General features: G+C 36.7%; 1 protein-coding gene and 1 long non-coding RNA gene across 3 annotated transcripts; one reads left to right on the forward strand and one right to left on the reverse strand.

Moving 5' to 3' along the window:
- Positions 1-574: 574 nt before the first annotated feature.
- pax8 (paired box 8) lies at positions 575-14023 on the reverse strand. Of its 2 annotated transcripts, XM_038282009.1 has the most exons (10): positions 13267-14023; positions 12955-13152; positions 12742-12818; positions 12399-12524; positions 10364-10539; positions 10065-10185; positions 9610-9864; positions 4426-4527; positions 3318-3407; positions 575-1475 (listed from the first exon to the last, which is right to left on the reverse strand). In XM_038282009.1, exons 1-10 carry the CDS (start codon positions 13401-13403, stop codon positions 1405-1407), a joined length of 1353 nt encoding a protein of 450 aa, XP_038137937.1. In that variant the 5' UTR covers positions 13404-14023; the 3' UTR covers positions 575-1404. The 2 variants fall into 2 exon arrangements, with proteins under 2 accessions (XP_038137937.1, XP_038137938.1); XM_038282010.1 differs by lacking the exon at positions 9610-9864 and having other exon boundaries at positions 13267-14019.
- Positions 14024-15158: 1135 nt separating this feature from the next.
- Positions 15159-18586, forward strand: LOC119781549. The gene is made up of 5 exons (XR_005280586.1): positions 15159-15311; positions 17261-17394; positions 17500-17643; positions 18241-18373; positions 18472-18586. It is a non-coding gene; the product is annotated as an uncharacterized LOC119781549 (long non-coding RNA).
- Positions 18587-22287: the final 3701 nt, after the last annotated feature.

A 22287-nucleotide genomic window follows, 5' to 3' on the forward strand; every position in this document is an offset into this window, starting at 1 on the left:
TTTTTTTTTATTATAACCACATTTTTATCTTTAAAATGTAACAGCTGACAAAGTACTGTTTTACAGTGTAGCCAATGTGACTTCAAGTGTAATTGTTAATGAGAAACTTCACTTCTCTGAAATGAGTGGTCTAACCTTTTATTTACGCTAAATAGGTGCTTAAAACCTAATGGCCTACTTCCTACAATAATAACAAATGTGCTCATACAACGGTTACCTATAAAACTTTAGATTAGTAAAAAATAAGAGGCTCTGGATCTTAAATTAGCAGTTTGTGGAGGCTCGCTGTAGCAGGAGTCCATCCTTGCACCTCCTGCGTCCTCCTGGTGGCACCAGGTGGGCTGCGGCGCTGTCGAACCGTGGACTCGTTAACATGCTACCATAATGAGGCTGCAAACAGGGATGGACAGAATGAGCGCAAATAAAACTACATGATGCAGAAAATAAAAAAAAGGAAAGAAAAGAAAAAATAAATGAGACAGATGTGGGTTTTCTGGATCGTTGACCCCGTCCTTTGAAAAGCTGCAAAGAAACAGCAACATTTTAAATAATGATAAAAAAAAGGCATGTAAACTGCAGTTCGTCATGCTTTTAATTAAAATATTTCTTTAGAAATTCCATATTTACATCTGCAATAATATTAATAACAGTATAAGAAAAAATAGTCACCATTTTTACCAAACATCAGAACATCGGCATGACTACAAACTCAAATTCATTCAAAGCAAAAACAATGTATGTATTTCCAGCCTTTTTGTTGACCTCCCTTGCAGATCATCATTAATTCTCATAGTGAAATCATCTCCCCATAAGTAATTAATCATTTACACTATGTACACATTGCTGGACAGATATTTGAATTTTCTATGATGGGCACTGTGCATCATAAAAGTGGGCATTTCTGATTCAGACTGCTGTTCCATGCAGGGATACAGCCAAACTTTATGAATTAATTTCTTATTACAAGTTTTAACTTTTCAAGTTTGAAAAAGAAAAAAACACATCCACAATGTAAACAAATAGAGCATAGTTAGGTTAACAGATGTTGTATATCTCCAAGCAATAAGCTTGATCTGTGGAGGTGAGTTGTACATGTGCCAGAAAAGAAAAGTCTTTGGCAAAAAACAGCTTTAAAGAGATTTCAACAGAAAGGAATACACAATCAAACAGAAAACAGGCCCAGAAAAGGTGTGTAAACATGAATCAGTCACCCTGTATGTTAGCATTAGTCATGATGAATAAATGCAATAAAAAGTTGTGGACCATAAAAGGATGTGAGAAAAAATAAATTTTCTCCAGCAAAACTTCCAGTTTTGACTTCCATGCCTTGGTCCGACATTACATCTGCCAGCACATGTTTTTCAGTCCGTGTTCAAAATGTCTTAAATCTGCCACTGTATGGGACTAGAGGTGGTCATAGGCAGCTGCAGAGGGGGGGCCGGTACGGGAGGCCGAACTGTAATAGTAGGGCGAGCCTGTGCGGGAAGATGGAGAGGGAAAAGTGTTTTAATGGATGTAGAAAGTCTGCTAGAAGGACTGTCTGTTGTTTAAGTGTGAACTAGCTTGTATACTTGTATCCTCTTGTATACTTGTATCCTTTAAATTAAGCACCTGTTGTCAGTGTAAAGCAAAAACTTTACTGAAATTTTTTCTAAGGCGTTTGTTTTATGTTCTTCTGTCTAGGATTGTTCTTTAATTTTCATCTCATTTTAGACAAAATAAGGAAACTTTACTCTACCTTAAAAGCTTAATAACGCTTGCATTGTTTCTGTTTTGATCCTGTTACCACCACAAACTGATAAAGGTAAAGAGTTTTCTCAGTTGTATTCAGGGCTGGGCTTTGACTGGGTCATTTAAACACATAAATATGTTTTGATATAAACCCTTGTACTCCATTGTAGCTCTGTCTGTATGTCTTAAACAGCCCATAATAAATTAATAGATTTTTATCCAGAATGTCTGTATTAAAAGCTCTATCCAGTTTCTTTGGATAAAGCAAACCATCCTCACAGAGTGATGCCACCACTTTTATGTTTCTCTAAGGGGAAAGGTAGTTCAGGACAACAGCTTTACCCTCTTAAGGGTGTTTTGCTTATAGCCCTTAATTTACGTTTAGATTTCATCTGACAAGCACATTGTTTATCTGTATATAGGCTATCTAATATGTGTAACATATATATATGTATATGTGGAGCTTAAGAGTAGTGGTTGTTGTTAGCAGATTCAACCACCTGAACAACACCTATATTCAGTTCCTCTAAAGCTTCAGATTTTTTATTTTTAAAGCATTTTGTAAAAAACATAATTTTTCTTCCTCTTCATAATTAGGCAGCACATTGTGTTGGTGAGTAACATAAAAATCCCATTATAGCATCTCAATATCAGTGTATTCTCATTATGAGTTCGTATGAAATCGTACGAAAAGTTATGCACCGTAATTTCATACGTTTTGGACGTTTTTTTCGTCGTATGCGCATGCGCATCTTACGCACCATTCAAGAACATAGAATTTAAAATACAATTAGCCCTAACCCTGACCCTAACCCTAACCCTAAGATATAAAACAGCAAGTAACGTAGTTAGAGACATGAATAAGTGATTATTGCACTGTTTTTCCCACTTTTACGTCCGTCCGCGGATCTGCTTTTTTTGTCTGTCTGCCTGCGCATGCGCACTGATCTGGTTTTTTGAGGAAAAACGTCCAAAACGTACAAAATAGTGTGCATAACTCTTCGAACGATTTCATACGAACTGATAATGAGAATATGTTGTCAATATTGTAACAAATGTACCAACTATAGATAGATTTAAAAAACTTTGCAAGACGTATGACTTTGGCTTATGATAGCATCTATTTCACTGGTAATTATTGAAAATTTGGCTTCTTTCTGTGGTTTTTTTACGATTTGCTTCCATTGGATCAAATATTGAAATTGTTTGACATTCTTGATGTCATGTAGGGATATAAACTTGACATCTGGACAAAGATAAAGTTGTGTCATAAAAGTAGCTCAAATTCTTAATATTCGATGATCAGATGGTTTACTAAAAGACCAAAAATAGCCTAATATGACCACAGCATCATGAACCCAACTTTATAACAGTTGTTCGTTTAAATTCAAATCATGCTCCAATGTATTTACATCAAAAGGTCAGTAGAAGTGACACTTTTTAAATGTATGGAAAATCATGAATTTCTCTAGATTAGTGGGAAAATAGTTCCATTACCTGAAGACTTTGTCTTTCATAGAGGAGGTGACTTTTTAACTTATTAATAAAAAATGCCTAACAAGATATCTTGCAACACTTCTACTCACCCAATATACTGGAGTTTGTGAACCTCCATGCTTCGCTGTAGGAGGTGTAGGGCGAATGGCTGTAGGACTGACCTGGGTAGTCTGCACCTGCTAAAAAATAATGAAAAAAAATGTCAGGAGACACATCTTACAGATAAAATTCATGAAGTGATGTTATTAAAGGGCGAGGAAGGGACATGCTTTGCAGAATGTGTCTGCGTGCCAGCAACTGCTGGAGCTTAGCTCATAATTCACCAGCAGTTAGTGCAGCATGTAAACCATTAATCTGCAGTGCAGGTGGATGGCTGAGGGTAAAATCCCTCAGCTAAGCGGTGCATGCATACACCCAGCCTCTGGGCCCTCTTTCTACAGTGCTCGGCCCCTCACATCGTTCAGCCTCTGCCCTCTGAAACGTCCTCCTCTTTTGTTCGTCCTGCACTTCCTGCTTTAGCTTCACTAACACTAACTCTCTCTCTCTCTTTTTATAACATTCCAATATCTAATTGGTAATTATGTTGGTTGGAATGAAGCCTTGAGTCCCCCACCTCCTCCTTCTCCTCTTCCTCCTGCCTCACCCCCTCCTCCTTCACTCAGTAATTGTGTATCAACGCTTCCTCACTGTGAGCCCACCAGAAAAATAATAAATCAGACCCTCTCATTTCGCGCTTCGGAGGGCAGACTTCAAATATAAAGGCACATCACACACAGACACACACACACATGTGAACACGCACACATACATACAACAAAGACCTCCTACTCTTCATTTGGATCCAGACTTCACATCTCTTCCCACCCACCCTTGCTTGCATCTCCCTGCTGGGCCCCCTGGTTCCCATGGCGATATGTGGTCAGAAGTGTCTGGATGGGGGGTGTGAGCAGCAGGGCGGAACCCCCCAGCCTGTTCTCTGTACCCCCCAGGCCTGTGTGCACCCGCGCGCACATGTGCACAGATCACCACACTGGCAAAGGCTACTGATTAACTCAGCCTGACTCCTGTTAATCTACAAACCTCCATCCAACGCTCCCTCATTTTCTCCTCTTCCTGAACTACTTCTAGTCCTTTCTACCTGTGTGACTCATTTGTTCCCTTTTATGTTAAATGCCCTCCTCAGGCTGTGTACCTTACCTGCGACCATTCCTGTGATAGCTGAGGAGGAGTAACCTGTCTGGGCCGGAGAGGGGATGTGGGGTGGGTAGCCTGGCAGGGTGGAGCTCACCATGTCCCGCCCTGAAAACGCACACAAACAAAAAAGGAAACATTTCAATTCACTTTGGAAATAACTTTTTAAAACCTCCTGCAATCCATTTAATGCTGGCACCACCTGGTTTACATTCGCTCCTTGTCATGATAATCATATCATTCATTTATTTATTTGTATATTATATTTTAACTTTTTCCCCATGGTGAAATACCTAAACTACAAAATTTGAATAATTTGAAAAATATATTTTAAAAATGAATATAAATGATGCCATGCAATGAGAACAGTATAATAACTAGGTCGGGCCAGTTTAATACATTGTTATAAGTGATCATGATTAAAAGTACCCATTGGATCGATGGTGAAAATATTTTGCTGTAGATGTTTCCGTTTTCATGAAATGTTGGACATTTTAGTGTTAAACCAGTTTTATTTTCCCCCTGCTGGCTTCTGATGTTTGGTTAAGACAATAAAAATGGGCCTCTGCTTTTTTAGTTATCTGCTTTCTGTTAGTAATGCAAAATGATAGTGATAAAATTTGGGACAATGATGGATGTACAAATCCTTCCATCTAAAAAAACAAAACAAATATAACAACAAAAATAATCTCTTTTTTAAAGTGTTAAGAAAAATTTCTCCCCAATTTATATTTTTTCAACCCTAGAAAATTATCAAATAATAAAGTAATAATACATTTGTTTCCAAGACTGCAAAGGAACACTATGAAAACTATTTGGAACTTATTTAAGACCTAAAAACGATAGCTTAAGATTAGCAAAACTTGGGATAGTCTTTTAGAGATATCTCCAAGCAACATCAAATTGTAACATTTTTATCAGGAAGAAAACACAGGCCGTCCCTACCATATGAAAGAATAACAAATGAAACCCCAAAGCCATTCTAAACTGGAAACTGCTGTAAAGAAGTGAAATTTGTTATATACCAATATTGACATGGAGAAGGAACATCTAGCATCTCCAAAAATGTGTAGATGTTCATGCAGACTGAGCAAATATTTAACATCACACAGACAATGAGACAAGTAGTTACTTCTTTAGACAGAAATATGATGCTAACAGCCTTGGAGCACTCTACAGCTGTCAAGCACGGTGGTGGCATAATCATGTTGTTTGGATGTTTTTTGCCAGTGTTACTAAAGTATTGCAGTTATGAAATACAGAACGACAGAGCTGGGTAGTAACTAGTTACAGTTACGTAATTATTTTAATCATTTTGGAAATGTACTTCTAGTAGTAATTTTGGTTTACTACACATCCAACTATTCTTTGACTAGTATTATCGCTAGAGAAAAATGTCTTGCTACTCTGTCCACTGTGAGTAACTTGAGCTATTTGGAGAACAGATAGAGGATGGATTTGGAAAAAAATTCTTTATAATCTTTTGATAACAAATGGTAAGTATTTTTGCCTTCAAAATAGCACAACTTGTACATAAAGTCAGTCTGACTGCATCATTTCTAAACAATAAAAGAGACGTTATGATTATACCATTGCAGTCTGAATAATTTTGTCGATAACTACTTTTTTCTTTAACATAAAAACTGAAATAATTCTACTCCTATTTGAGTTCTCTACCCACCTCTGAAAAAGAACGACGAGAAAAAAATTATTACATCACAGAATGTAGGTTTGTAAACTTGATCAGATTTATACAGGTGCTGGTCATAAAATTAGAATATCATGAAAAAGTAGATTGATTTCAGTAATTCCATTTAAAAAGTGAAACTTGTATATTATATTCATACATTACATACAAACTCATATATTTCAGATGTTTATTTTGTTTAATTTTGATGATTACAAATGACAACAAATGAAAATCTCAAATTCATCATATCAGAAAATTAGAATATTGTGAAAAGGTTCAAAATTGATGGCCCCTGGTGCCACACTCTAATCAGCTAATTAACTCAAACCACCTGCAAAAGCCTTTAAATGGTCTTTCAGTCTAGTTCTATAGGCTACACAATCATGGGGAAGACTGCTGACTTGACAGTTGTCCAAAAGACGACCATCGACACCTTGCACAAGGAGGGCAAGACACAAAAGGTCATCGCTAAAGAGGCTGGCTGTTCACAGAGCTCAGTGTCCAAGCACATTAATAGAGAGGCGAAGGGAAGGAAAAGATGTGGTCGAAAAAAGTGTACAAGCAAGAGAGATAACCGCACCCTGGAGAGGATTGTGAAACAAAACCCATTCAAAAATGTGGGGGAGATTCACAAAGAGTGGACTGCAGCTGGAGTGAGTGCTTCAAGAACCACCACACACAGACGTATGAAAGACATGGGTTTCTGCTGTCGCATTCCTTGTGTCAAGCCACTCTTGAACCACAGACAGCGTCAGAAGCGTCTAAAGAGAAACAGGACTGGACTGCTGGTGAGTGGTCCAAAGTCATGTTCTCTGATGAAAGTAAATTTTGCATTTCCTTTGGAAATCAAGGTCCCAGAGTCTGGAGGAAAAGAAGAGAGGCACTTCATCCACGTTGCTTGAAGTCCAGTGTAAAGTTTCCACAGTCAGTGATGGTTTGGGGTGCCATGTCATCTGCTGGTGTTGGTCCATTGTGTTTTCTGAGGTCCAGGGTCAACGCAGCCACATACCAGGAAGTTTTAGAGCACTTCATGCTTCCTGCAGCTGACCAACTTTTGGAGATGCAGATTTCATTTTCCAACAGGACTTGGCACCTGCACACAGTGCCAAAGCTACCAGTACCTGGTTGAAGGACCATGGTATCCCTGTTCTTAATTGGCCAGCAAACTCTCCTGACCTTAACCCCATAGAAAATCTATGGGGTATTGTGAAGAAGAAGATGCAATACACCAGACCCAACAATTCAGAAGAGCTAAAAGCCACTATTAGAGCAACCTGGGCTATCATAACACCTGAGCAGTGCCACAGACTGATCGACTCCATGCCACGCCGCATTGCTGCAGTAATACAGGCCAAAGGAGGCCCAACTAAATACTGAGTGCTGTACATGCTCATACTTTTCATGTTCATACTTTTCAGTTGGCCAACATTTCTATAAATCCTTTGTTTTTATTGGTCTTCAGTAATATTCTAATTTTCTGATATGATGAATTTGATGAAATAAACATCTGAAATATATGAGTTTGTATGTAATGTATGAATATAATATACAAGTTTCACTTTTTAAATGGAATAACTGAAATCAATCTACTTTTTCATGATATTCTAATTTTATGACCAGCACCTGTATATTAAAAAGGTCAGTTTCACTTTTTTCATTCACAACAAAATTAATCAGATCACAGTGAAGGGTGCACAACACAATTAGGCACAAATTCCACGGGCGGTTAAGAAAAAGCCATCATACTATCTTGCATGTTTTTTTTTATGCAAAGGGAGCTAGATTAGCTTTGAAAGAAAAACAGCATAAATAAAATAAATCTGCAGGAAGGTCAAGATTCAAACCCAAAATCGTCTTGCTCATACAATAAATTAGGGATACCTTCCAGTTTTACAAGATTTCTCAAACATATTCTTTCAGACAATTTGGTCACATCAAGGAAAGTCTAACTGAAACACTTAATGTTTGTACTAAAGATGGAAGCTTGAAAATTATTTGGTGTGTTAACTGAACAATGATCCTAAACGCAAAGGGAATATTCTTTCAAACGGATAAAAAAAAGGAAAATATTAAGGTTTATGAGCTGCCATTACTACACCTCTGAGCTTCACTCTATTTATGACCTGTGCTTTAAGTCTCTGTCCGGAAACCAATCAGCCAATCCTAAGAACTCATAATTTTCTGGAAAACTCTATTTTCCAGCTTACCAAATGACTTTTACTCAGGTATTAGTAGAGGTGTTTTTTTAGTTTTAGTTTTTTTTTTAATGTTTTTTCAGACTTAAATATTTCCAATCATCAACCGAGTTTAACATAACCCATAAATACTTGGAAAACTTCAATAGCAGTTTCCAAATGTTGGATTAGCAATTTCTACAATAATTATAATTTCCATTGTAACAGCTTGACATGAAGAACAAAAAAAAAAAAAAAATCATTGGACTTGGAAATTTGATCACATCACATGGAGGACTAGCAAAACATTACGACCAAAAAGAAAGTCCATTTAGGTGATAAATCAATACACTGGCCACTGTCAGTCTGAAAAAGGTTAAACAATAATTTATAAAGTTTTGTCACCTCAATTAATTGCAGTGAGAACCATAATCCATAAACACTGAAAACAGAAAGAGTGGTGAACCTTTTCAAGACTCACTGACCTACCAAAGTTAATCCTACAGCACAGATACATATAAAGCACTGTAGACCTCATTACCTCAGCTTAAATAGTAGGAACTGTGTAAAAATAGCATCTACCTGTGAGTATGAAGGCCAAACCCTCCTCTGACTAAGAGTACAAAAGTCTATTTAAAATCCCAAAAGTTATGGGAAATTTTTTTTGAAGACAAACAGAATCGGGACTTTTGGAAGCTTTGTATTCTATTATAGTGTTTTAGAAAGACTATAATAAAACACCGGGTTGGTAGTGGGGATAAGTAAGCTAAGTAAAGCAGGAAAACAATGACCCGTGGCACATCAAAAAATCCACGAAAAAAACCCGAAAGGAATGTTGTTATTTTTGGAGTGACAAACTGTTTAAAATGAGAAAGCAATACTGCAGAGATAACTGGCTCAGTTATCAGTAATGTACTAGACTGTGTGTCAGTCGCCGACACCACTTCGGCTTTCTAACTGAAGTTTACCCAGAACCAGAACCAAAAATGGAGAGCAGCATTTATATCTAATACTCGGCTTTTCTGAAACAAACTAGCAAGGTCAAAACATATCTGTTTAGAATTACCTTAGACTGTTTTGGTCAGAAACATGATCAATTGAGGTTTATACACCGAATCTTGTTTTACCTGCATCCATCATGCTAATGAGCTTTTCTATAGCTGATTATGTACAGCACTTAAAACAAGAGATAGACTGATACATCATCCAGATTATATTTTGGGCATTTATTTTTCTTGCCCTCAAAGCCCTCAAACACACACATTTCCCCCCAGAAAACCCCGTATTATGATTGCAAATAAAAAATGAGATGGATGGGTGGATTACCTGAGATGATAGACTGACTGCTGAACTGTCCATACATTGGTGCATGATGGGAAAATGAGTTGAAAGCATTGGAATAAGGGTTGGAGCTGCTGCTGTTGTTGCCATTGCAGCTGCTGCCAACAGAAACAGGTTTCTGCAGCGCCTGCAGCTCCACATACGCCAGGGTGGACGCCGCCATGTTTGGTGACGGGCTCGTACTGGTAACTTCAGGGGACATTTCCTGCTTTAGACAGAGCGGCAGGGTCTGGATTGGCTCTGTGAGAGCCGGCGTGCAGCGGGTGAGTGAGAGAAATGGAAACAAATATTGAATGTGAGAAAAATAATGCAGGGGGTAAAAAGAAATATGCTGAAATAAGGAAAAAGGTGAAGATGAGGGGGAAATGTTAGCGTAAAAGATGTGCTTGTTTGTTCTCTCAATGTGGGTCAGAGATGTTATGTAACGTCAGGAACCTCACCAGTTACTACAGTGTAGCTTGGGTGTGCTGACAGATTCCGTCCAATGACAGAGCTGCTTGTTGAGAGGCTGGTCTTGGCCTCATCTAGGTTTCCATTGATGAGCGACAGTGGGTACAAAGTCTACAAATGACAGACAGGATTAGATATTGGCCTAAATGCAGCTTATTTAAAATGCAAAGTGAGCATGAGGAAATATCAGAGACAGGATTTCTACTGCGTGACAATTGCTCTATAATGTGTATAATAATAATAAAGAAAAACAAGCACACATCTTTTTAGAGTTAATCTTCAGTTCTACCTGTTCTGCTTTGTTGACCGAGGTGGAGCTAAAGGAATCCGGTGGGTAGTGGTGACGATCAAACCCACAGTCCAGATGTTGTGCAGCTGTGGAGAAGTGTTCAACTCTCATCTGTTTTCTTGGGACGCCTGCACTGCCCTGGGAGTCCACGCTGTGCCGACAGCTATCCTGGTCACCTGGATCAGAGGAGGAAGGAGAAGGGGGATAAAAAATGTATTATAATTTTGTTATACTATGTTCTTTGTTTTTGTTTTTTGGTAAATTAATTTGTGAACATAATGAGACTAATCTCTGTTTGTTTTTAAAACAGCAAACACAACGTGTGGTGTTCCGCAAGGCTTTAGTTGTGAACCACTTTTCTTTAAGCTGACTTTACCTTAGATTGTGGTTTTAAAGCAAATGATACGTTTCTTAAAATGTTTGAAGATTGAAATATAACAGAATTCTTTCAAAAGTCAAAATCTTCTTTTCTCATAAATAACTGATTTTGCATAACTTTGAGTTGAAGTGGGAGGAGAATTATAGATGATCAATAGAGAGGGTGGGGCTTGAGTAAAGGTTAAACTCTGTTTTTCTGCTATATTGGTTAAAACTTCTCAGCTCAACTATGCTGTGCTGATGAGGTTTAGAAAAAGTCATACCCTTGTAGTTGCTGAAGTATGTAACTTAATCTATCAAATGTTATATCCACATTGTGGTTATTGGTACTCTTAAAAAACAGCTGTACTGTATAAACAGTCATTTTTACTCTTTTTAAAGAGGAACCAGTTGTTTTCTGTCTCTTATTAAAATTGTTTTAAATATTAGTAACAAACTTTTTAACAATTTGATTTCACATTGTTATTATAGAAATTTACAGCTTTAACATGGTTTATTAAAGGAAGAGGATTTCAAGGTTTGTTTTGTCAAGCAGTGTAAACTAAATCAGTTATTTATTGTAGAATTTATTACAAAACATAACAATAAAGAACAGAATTAGATTTAATTTTGTTGTCCCACCTTATGAACACATATGGTTTGAACGACGGCTTATTTAACGGACACTTGATGTTGTTTATGTATGATAACCTGGTATTAAAACACACCATAATGCATATATATCTATAGGATATAGATTATTACCACCATAGTTATTTTGCTATTTAGCATTTTTATTTATTTTGTTAATACAGAACTACAAGACAGAATCTTGAATGAACACCTGCTTAACTTTTAAAATTTAAAGCAAACATGTTCTTATGCAGAATATTAAACCTACCTATAGTGATTATAATGACCCAGACCTAAAAAGCTATGATCCATTAAATAAATATCTAGGACTTGTGATTAATAATGAGCCTTTAGTTTTGTTCCTTTGGTCATACACGTGAACTCATGTCTCATTCTTATATCTCAATATTTTGATAGAGGCCTTTACTGTAAACCCAATAAATAACTGCTACTTCCTGAACAGCTAGAGCAGGTGTAAAAGAAACCCGATACCTTCTATATACCACCATAGTGCTGAAACAGAGGAAAGGCAGAATAGGCTTAATTATATGAGTAGTAATGCAAAACAAAGATGCAAAAAAGGTAATATACTAAAGGTAAAATAATAACTGCTCACAACTTGTTCACTAGGACCCTAAATAAAAATAAAAATAAAAAACAGAAGCAGCCCTTTAAAAAAAATTCACAATAGTTAACTCTGCAAGGTGTAGTAAAAACAGAAAACAAAACGATTTAACAGATTCACTTAAGAAAACCAAACACGCCCTCATTAACTTTCTGCCCCGGACCTTAGAAAACATTCTGTCAACCATGTACTCTAGTAAAGGATTAGAAATATATATGATGCTTCCATTATGTTTGATCTGAAGTTTAAGTGCATATTTTAATGTTAGACATTTCTGAGCATACATATGGAGACCTCTGGAGACAAATCCTATGTTTTTTTTTGTTTTTTTTATATAGGCTCATTTTTCAGATCTTTGTTGTTTTAGGTGTAAACTGTGCTTTCCAGATTAGCCTAGTTATAATTTAATCCAATCCTTACTGTCATCATGGCTCCTCTTGCCGTCGGTGTTTGGTGGGGGGATTCCTAACAAGCCGTTAATGGAGTAGGTGGAGCCCAAAGAGTCTGACTGAGGGGACTCTGGTGGGGTGACAGCAGAGCTCGGAACTGGATATAAGAGAGAGGGAAACCCACAGGTTTAAGTCAGAGGGCACAAGCCATGCCGTTTTCTTAGTGATCTTAATGCCATAAAGTCATGACCTTAATCTTATGGATTAATAAGATTCTTAACCCTTATATATCAGTGTCCCTTCGTATTACAGGATTAAGCAGAGGATTTATGACCTTTATTGTTTATGTGTTTTTATAACTATTTGAGGCTTACTTAAGGTATGTCCTGGACTCAGACCATTCCCATCCAGAGGGAGATTAAAGGGCTGTTGGACTTTAGTTCGAATTATTCTGCAAACAAAAAAAGACACAATTTAACCCGTTAATGCTTGCAATACAGATATTACTGACCCACTGCTGATATTTTATTAAGACTTGGTGAAGGGAGCGTATAAGAGAGTGAAGGCTTCCTGATTAAGTTTTTCACCTATTAATGGAGCTCACACTGGGCACCGTGTCGCTGTCACACACCCCTTCTGCCAGCAGTCGATCTCTGATTTCCCAGGCAAACATGGTGGGATTCTGTCTCTTGTACTCTGCAATCTTCTCCACAACCTTTGGGGTGGCCACCTTAGGCTTGGAGCCACCAATTACCCCTGGTTTGATGCTTCCTGTCTCATAATACCTGACAGAGATTGTTATTGGGTAAATGAAAAGATCACCTAAACATCTCTGATAGTAAGCAGGACAAAGATCATAGACAAGGGAAGTTGAGTTGGTGGTCCATGGTTACACTCACCGTCCCAGGATCTTGCTGACGCAGCCGTGGCTGACCCGGAGCTGCCGAGATATGTCGCAGGGTCGAACCCCCTGGTGTGCCATGTCCACGATGCGTTGCCGGATAACCTCCGGAAGCGGGCGACCATTAACAAACATTCCACCTAGTTGGTTAAGACCCCCATGGCCTGGGGGAGGAGGGGGGATGAACACTAATAAATGTCATGGAACTTTAGAGAACCCAAGCCACAAACAAGCTCAAACTTATTTCTGCTGATTTAATCATGAGCAACCATGACCCTGCCCTATTAAGCAAATAAATAACTTCACTGCAGCTCCACATAATATTTTAAAACACATCCTGTGACTTGTTAAAAACTGATCATTTACATGCAAGTTTTTTCTAAAGAAGAGCCAGTGTTTTCATAACCTCCGGTCATTTTGATACACCATTCAGTTTTGAAAGATTTAGTATTAAAAAAGTACTTTTTCTTCTTCGAAAAAAATGAAAAATAAAACTCAGCTTTTATCATTATTAATTCAAAAACTGAACATCAGATTTGATCTTATTTTAAGCCGCTGAAGCATCAAGATTGTGTCAAACTTTTCATTGGAAATTAGGAAGAAAACATGTCAGGTTTTTGGAATATTTTCTATTGAATCAACTCTAAGAAACTTCTTAATCTTATAATGTCATTAATGTCAGAGATTTAGAAATTATAGTACATATGAAACAAATAAGTGTCCTGCAGATGATAGGGAGGGGAGTTAAAAGGATTATTTTGTTATTCCTACACTGTAAATAATATCCGTAGAATTAACAGTGAATTCCTGTAAAATCATGACATAAAAAAACTGTAGATGCAAAAACAATGAAGCATTGTGTAATTTACAATGATAAACTGTAAAACTCCTAACCAAATAAAACTGTTCATTTTACAGTAAGAATATGTTGAATAGATCAGAATTTTTTGTATAATTAGCAAATTAATGTAATGTAAACACAAATTAACTGTAATGCCAAAAAGAAGTCATACAGTTAAAATTACATCATTGCCCTGTTAAAAAAAAAGTCAGTAGCCTCTTTGGCACATTTCATAAAACGAGTTTTTGCCTCGGCAACCGCCCGAGCCGCTTGTCGCTTGGACTGCCATTACCAATCAGCTGCCTCTGGAATCCCACAGGCAGGGAGCACTGAGTCCATTAATGGTACTCATCATAAGGGGTCTTTGGGCTGCGCTTCGACAGATCCCTAACCTAATTTTGTTTACCATTTCGTAAAACTCTAAACCAAATAAAACTGTTAATGTGTTTAAAAGACAATACTTTTTTTTTTAAGAATAAATTAGGAAAGTGAAGCTTTATGTAGGTCTAGTTAACACGGGATGCCTATCCATGATGATATTTGAATGGAAAACGCAGCTGAATCAAACCATGGCCATCTGGAAGAGGACTTATTGAATCGATTCTCTGCTCTACATATATTGGAATTTTTCATGAAACCAATCATTGGTAAGTAAACAATTCTATTTTCTGTTTATTCCTGCTATGTAGGATAGTTTATTTTACAAATAATTTGTTCTTTGCAGGAGAATATCAAATTATTTTGGTTCAAATGTTAGCTCCGCCCATTCACAGGCTGTATTTGCGTATCAGCGTCAACGTCCCACAGAGTGGCTACTAGCTAGGTTGGTACACGTGCGTGTTCGGCTCTCTTGCAGTTGCACTTAACAGACACCAAGTTTGAGTAAGTAATGTCTCTGGTTCTAGCATCAGGTTAAGTCAAAAGACAATTTTGTGAAACAAAACGGCGCGTTTTTATAGATTTCAATGGCTGATAGGCGAACTTCACATTGCTAGTGGCTTCTAGCAGCTAATAGCTATTTTGCCTGTTTCAAGCTCCCCACGACATGATTCATTGTCATTTTTGCGGGAGAACATTGCACACGTTAAAGGGTTCTGTGTTGCATTGTAGGGTTGTGATGTTCCATTATGTGGAGGACACTTGCCTGGCTAGAGAAGTGGACATCAACAGAGTTCCCTTGACTCCCACGATTGTTGTATGTGGTAAGTTAACCTCACTCACAAATATATCCCAAATTTCTTAATTTCTAATTTAAATTATGTTCATGCAGCATCTGTAATTGTTTTTGTCTCCGCTGTTAATTTCAAATACCCCCACTCATTCTCTCACACACTCACTCACACATTCACATGAACACACACACACACCTGCCTTCCTAAGACTGAACACGTGCTCTCTCATTCACACACTGACCTCTATCTCTTATTTGTTTCAGTTTTTTTTAGATGAGTTTTTTTTTTTCATTCGCATACATATAGTACACACACTTGGTTTTACACTTGAGCTACGAGTTACTGACATGTTGAAATGTTCCCTAAATTGCTGCTGTTTTTTTTTTTTAAATAGGGCAGTCCTGCTATTCCTCGAGACGGATGCTGAGTATGGATCAAGTCATCGTGAACAAGAACATCTCTTCTTTCATCTCGGCCTTGTGCATGATGTTTGGCAGCTATTACTGCTTTAACATTCATTACCCATCCACGGTTGCATCGACCCCGGAATTTCTTCAGAGGTATGTTATTTTATTTTTTACAATTGTTTTGTTCTATTTATTTCTATTCTATTTAGCAACATGGGGTTAAGTGCCTTGCTAGGGGCTAGCTTCAACCCCTGACTTCTGTGGCTACTGGCATGATAACCAAGTTTCTTTACCCCATCGCCACCACCATCTTAGTCAAGATAACTGCTCTGTAGCATTGCTAACTGAAATACAATGTATCAAATAACATGTATCAAATAATGTTGACACCTTGTTAAACTAATTGCCTGAGTATTTTTTAGCAAAAACGATTTCATTTCATGGGCAAAATGACATGTTCTGCTCAAAGGACAACTTCGGTCCATTTCAACAAGAGCTCTATTGCTCAAGCTACTCGAGACTTGCCAGTACTGAAGACGCGAAAAAGTTTGGTCCAACTTGTATAGGTTTATTTGAACAGAGAATTAGCTCTGATAGCTAACCCATGGGGGCAGAACTTTACACTGTGTTTTATCATATCATTTGTTTAAATTTTGTATATGGCTGCTTGCACAAACACACTGTTTTAACCACTTTTTAAGCATTTCTAGTCATACACATTACAGTGTCGTGTTGTATTGTGTCGGCTGGTGTTGCATAGCTTTGGCGTTGACATTTGGAGCGTTAAATTCACAATTTAAAGTTATGTCCCCATGGGTTAGCTGTCAGTGCTAATTCTCTGTTCAAGGAAACCTATAGGATTTAGACCAAAATTTCTCACGTCTTCAGCCCTGGCAAGTCTCAAGTAGCTTGAGCAATAGAGCTCTTGTTGAAATTGACCGAAGTTGTCCTTTAACTGAGGAATCTATACATTATACCAAAGGTGTCTGGCATCAAGAGGGAAAAAAAAGACATTGATATGTCAATAGGCAGAGTGTAGTGTCTAATGTCTATAGGCCTTAAGGTGCACCCTCCCATAATTCAAAGGAACCAACTTTCTTTTAAAAGTCTGATCATACTGAGCATGAATCAGAATGTTAACACTGAACATTTTGGGTTGCACTACATGTTTCAAGTAGTCAATGTATTTCCATACATTGAAAATGCAATGGAAACGCATTACAGGAACATGACTCTCCATGAGCTAGGGGAAGGTGCAATGCAATTTGCAATGTTTGGAAAATACACTGACTACCTGAAACATGTAGTGCAAAATGTTCAATGTTAACATTCTGATTCATGTTAAGCATGATGAGACCTTTAAAAAAATTAATAAATAAAAAAAGTTGGATTATGTGGGGGGTTCACGGTTGGCCGCTTAGCTCCCCGCCTACCAGTTAAACTTTAAGTAATGGAAAACTGCAACCCGTATTCTCACCTTTTTTGTCTTTTCCTTTGTACTGATTTGACTGGTTGAGATGGTTGTATCATTTATAGTGGTATATGTGTTTCTTCTCTCTTCTGTTAACCTAGATGTTTCTTCTCTATTAATCCGGAGAAGGGGACGAAAGTGGAACAAACAAAAACAAAACGGCTCCATGTGAATCCAAGAGTCCTTACTTTGATTCAGGACCTCTCAGACCATGAATGGCGAGCTATTTAAAAAGGTATGTGTGCTAGTGCTAATGCTACTGCTGTCCTTGATTATTGACTGACTTTACTAATGAAACTAATGGAGGTTATGTATTTCTTTCTCTTCTCTCTTCCATTAGATGTTCCTTCAAGTGACCGCAATAGTGAACACCCATATGTTTCTCTAGATGTTCTTCTAGAAGCAATGCAGTTGCATGTTAATCTAAGCTTCTGTAACTTGGTTCATGACCTTTTCAACCATGAATGGCGAGCTGTTTGAAAAGGTACAGTACAGGCCAAAAGTTTGGACACACCTTCTCAATCAATGTTTCCTTTATTACCATGTCTATTTCCATTGTAGATTCTCGTTGAAGGCATCAAAACTATGAATGAACACGTGGGAATTATGTTCAATGCATCCAGAGAGTATTCACACCCCTCTCAATGTTTCAGCATTTGTTGCATTGCAGTCATGTCCTTCAGTCAAATAAGTTCATTTTTTTCTCCCTGATCTAGAATCCGTGCCCCATAATGACAGCAAAATACAGAATTGTTGAAGTTTTGGCAAATCATTAAAAAAACTGAAATATCCACATGGGCATAAGTATTCACACCCTATGTTATAACACTCTTGCTGTCATTATGGATCACTGAGTCTAGATCAAGGAGAAAAAAATTAACTTATTTGACTGAAGGAGATGACTGCAATACAACAAATTGTGAAACATTGAGGAGTGTGAATACTTTCAGGATGTACTGTACATAATTCCCACGTGTTCAGTGTACGTGTGCTAATGCTACTGTTGTCCTTGATTATTGACTGACTTTACTAATGAAACTAATGGAGATTATGTATTTCTTTCTCTTCTCTATTCCATTAGTTGTTCAAGTGACCGCGACAGTGAACACCCATATGTTTCTCTAGATGTTCTTCCAGAAGCAATGCAGTTGCATGTTAATCAAGCCTTTACCATGATTCACAAGCTCTCCATGAATGGCGAGCTGTTTAAAAAGGTGTGTGTGCTAGTGCTACTGTTATCTTTGATTATATTGACTTTGCTAATTAAACTAATGGAGATTATTGTGTTTGTTTCTCTTCTCTATTCCCCTAGGTGTTACTTCAAAGTGATGGAGCCGATGAACACCTATATCACCTTTTTTCGTGGCTCTATATTAACAAGGTTCACATTTATTCACTCACAATCCCTCTCTCTCACAAACAGAAGTGCGACCACACACACACAAACACACTTTAATGATCTTTCTCATTATTTTTTCAACAATAAATTTGCGTTATTGTGAATTGTATATTGTCTGATGAGTGGTTTGTTACAGCTTGACTTTTCATTTAGAAGTAATTTGAAGCAATGTAGATAGTAAGACTGTAAAATATATATATATATATATATATATATATATATATATATATATATATATATACTTACTGTTGTTTTTCCAGAATGATTTTGTTAAAAATACAGTACAAATGTAAACATCTTTAAAAAGAAATGTTGTTTTTACCGAAAAAAACTGGCAGCTGTGGTTGCCAGAATAACCCCGTTAAAAATACAGTACAAATGTAAACAACATTACGAAACAACTTGTAAATTTCACGTCCTAAAACTGCTTATTGTACACTGAATAACTGCAAAATGTACATTTAGTCATTATTTATTGTACATTAAATCCCAGTAAAATGTACAAGTTGTTCCGTAATGTTGTTAACAGTTTTGTTGTATTTTCTACGGGATTATTCTGGCAACCACAGCTGCCAGTTTTTTTCCGTAAAAACAACGGATTTGGAACAGGACTTTAAATTTAGTTAGAAACTCAACAGAAACTTTTTGACCTCTTGCCACCCGTTTAACGGTTTAATTCCACCTTAAGATAATAATAAACTGCTGCTTTTATTGTAGATGTCATATATTCTTGGCGTTTTTTTTTATTTGCCCTTATTTTTTATACATATTTTCTTTCTTCTGTGGTGTTTGCAATTTGTTAAGTTATTTATTTATTTTACGTTTCTTGCCATAGAAAAGGTTGATGCCGAAAATGTATTGTTGGATCCATTGATGCTGTTTAAACACAAACTTTACTTGTAGATTTTTAATTTTGCTAAATGGTTGACTGCTGTGATAATTCAAATATCCCTGATAATTTATTCTATTCTATTCTATTTATGATGCCTAAAAATAATAAGTTTTTATTATATTATTATTTGCAAAAATTTTGTAAAACAAACCATATGTATAATATAATTAAACACAATGCAATAACTTAACAAAACCTGAATTTATAATTCATATTATTTATTTAATTCTTTTTTCAACTTGACATTTATTGAAAAAGATATTTAATTTTAGGTTGTACTTTAGAAAGCAAAGAAGATTCTTTCTGATTATTTAAATATTTGATCTGCTTACTGTGGATAATCCCTGTTGGTTTAGTACCCATTTCTTATTTATGTGCCACTGAGTTTCAGCACTGTTAAAAAATATAAAGCTCAGGTTTAGTCAAACACTTAAGCACCTTTAATTAAATTAAGCGTAGGGCATAGTGCTTCGCAGGAGTTAAAACAAAGGTACATTTCTTTGCAAAGATCAACAAAGGTTATTCAAGTAATTCAAACTGAAATAAGAATAAGTCAACTGGAATAATAGGTGTCATTATGCCGTTTGAACCGTTGAAATAAGGACAAAGAAGTCACAGAAATTTTGCGCGAAAGCTGACAGCAGTCAACGTGTTTAATACATAAATGCAGAATGGGGACTCTAGTTCACGGTTTTGCTCCCTCTGAACTACAACCAGCAGCAGCAGCAGTGGTGGTGCGCTCTTCATGCGCCGCGACAGAAAAGGAGAGTCCAGCTCCAGCAGTTCCTGCTCAGCGTCCAGAACAACAGCAGCGCTTTTAATTTAACCCTCTGAGTCCCCCAGCTTTCATTTCCACATCAAACGGCGGCCGGACGAAGGAGGGCAGCCTCTATTAACGCTGCCAGCCGAGTGTGGCCAAAAAAAGGATGAAAAAAAAAGAAGAAACAGGCTGCCAAGCTTCATCAACCTGCAGGATATTAAAGCAGAGCGCAGCCGGGGGGTCCAAGCGCACAGCACGCGCACAAACATGGATTCACCAATGACATAGATAGATAGATAGATAGATAGTCTTTAACGATTCTGAAAATGAGTAAAAATTTCTTAAAATAAATGTATTCTGCCAATGGAATGAGCATTTTTACCCTTAAAATAAGATAATTTGACATTATGCACTTGGAATAAGAGACTGTTGTTGTTTTTTTCTTACTTTAAATGTAAATTGTCTTGTTCCATTGACATAGTGTCTCACTTACCTGCTTAATTGCAGAAAATATTTACTTATTTTAAGAAACATTGACTTAGATTTAATTTTTTTACAGTGTACCTATCTTTCACATTTTGAAAACTGCCAAGAAATTTGCTCCACCATCATATCAGGTAAACATGTGATCACAGATTACTAAGTAAAAGTAAGTTGAAACTCAGATTAACTTAAAAAAAAAAAAAAAGAAAAATTTTTATATATATATATATATATATATATATATATATATATATATATATATATATATATATATATATGCTCATACCTAAAGTAATAATAGCACTAAAAATTCAAACAATACCAGCTACATTTATGTAATGAATGTATAAAACAAAGTAAATTACCGTTAATGATTTTCAAACACAATGTAATATGCTTGACCAAAAAACATAAATAACAAGAAATTATGTTAAAGCTTATTTCCCCCCTCTAAGCAGGAAGAGTTCAGTTTGTCCTTGAAACAACTGGAATTGTTTTCATGAGAACAAATTGTGTGTTAAGGGCATATTATCGACTCTATTTAGCATGTAAAGAGATTACACAAAAATTATTTTAAAAATATCAAGTCTTTCTGTATATCTGTGTAATTCGACTTTGTAATGTGCTAAGAAAAGTTGATCAATAATCGGTATTCTCTCTTTTAAGGCAGGATTAAATTCACTGGCTTGCTGTTTCCAAGTTTGTTTCCATTGTTTCATAATAAAAACCAACAAGCAAAAAAAGCCCAGTCATCTCTAACAGCTCGTTAGAATACAGATCGATTTTAGCTTTCTGAGCAAAACAAAAATGCAGAATTGTCTGTTTTTATTTAATTGTGATTCAACAAAAATACTTTACATGTTGAATAAAAGCCAGCAGCGGCAGCTGGTGTGGCTTGCTTACCTCTTCCAGACATATCCCTGAGTTTTAGCTCCCTGCTCCACCAGCTAAACGTGATGCTCGGTTAAAGTTCCCTCAGTAAGCCTCCTGTTTCGTCTGACATGAGTGTGCTCTGGAGTTCAGCGCCAATATCACACTGCAGGAGGACAGCAAAACATGAAACTGATGGGTTTTTTTTACAAGAACTTCCCTGAATGCTGCTCATGCTTCCACTCATCATGACATCTAACCAGAAACTGAGCTAAGTACCTATACCTCTTTGTTTTTATAAATAAAAGAAACACAAAGACTAAAAAGCTTCTGTGATAACCAACAATTTCATGGCATGTGTGAAGTATAAAAGGTAAATCCTTCATCCACGGCTTGTTTTACTGCTTTTTTCGTTAATTAATTTTTTGGTTCAAATTCTATGCTCAGTAATATTATTGTTTTAGTGGCAATATCCAAGGTACATATTGTGTCTCCGCTTAAATATACTGCTTTTTTAGGTCTGCTAACTTGTGCTGAGCATTACAGACTAAGATCAAGTGCTTTTATGCAGAGCGAACATCATTCTTCTGAGCCAGTCTGCTAGTTTCTGAATGTCACAAACCAAGCTGTGTTAAATTTACATTTTGTCATTTAGCAAATTCTTTCATCCTAAGTGACTCCCATAAGCTTGGAACATCTTTCAGGCTCCAGAAGGAGATACATC

The sequence above is a fragment of the Cyprinodon tularosa genome, unplaced genomic scaffold (genome assembly GCF_016077235.1).
Source record: "Cyprinodon tularosa strain WSP-4 unplaced genomic scaffold, ASM1607723v1 ctg179, whole genome shotgun sequence".
In the NCBI taxonomy this organism is placed as follows: domain Eukaryota; kingdom Metazoa; phylum Chordata; class Actinopteri; order Cyprinodontiformes; family Cyprinodontidae; genus Cyprinodon; species Cyprinodon tularosa.

Excerpts from the sequence above, each read along its gene's own strand:
- pax8 (XM_038282009.1), bottom strand. The coding sequence starts at position 13,403 with ATGTTTGTTAATGGTCGCCCGCTTCCGGAGGTTATCCGGCAACGCATC. Across the intron at positions 12,819-12,954 it reads AGTGTGAGCTCCATTAATAG|AATAATTCGAACTAAAGTCC; the intron begins GTGAAAAACTTA and ends TTTTGTTTGCAG. Across the intron at positions 12,525-12,741 it reads GAGTCCAGGACATACCTTAA|TTCCGAGCTCTGCTGTCACC; the intron begins GTAAGCCTCAAA and ends TCTTATATCCAG.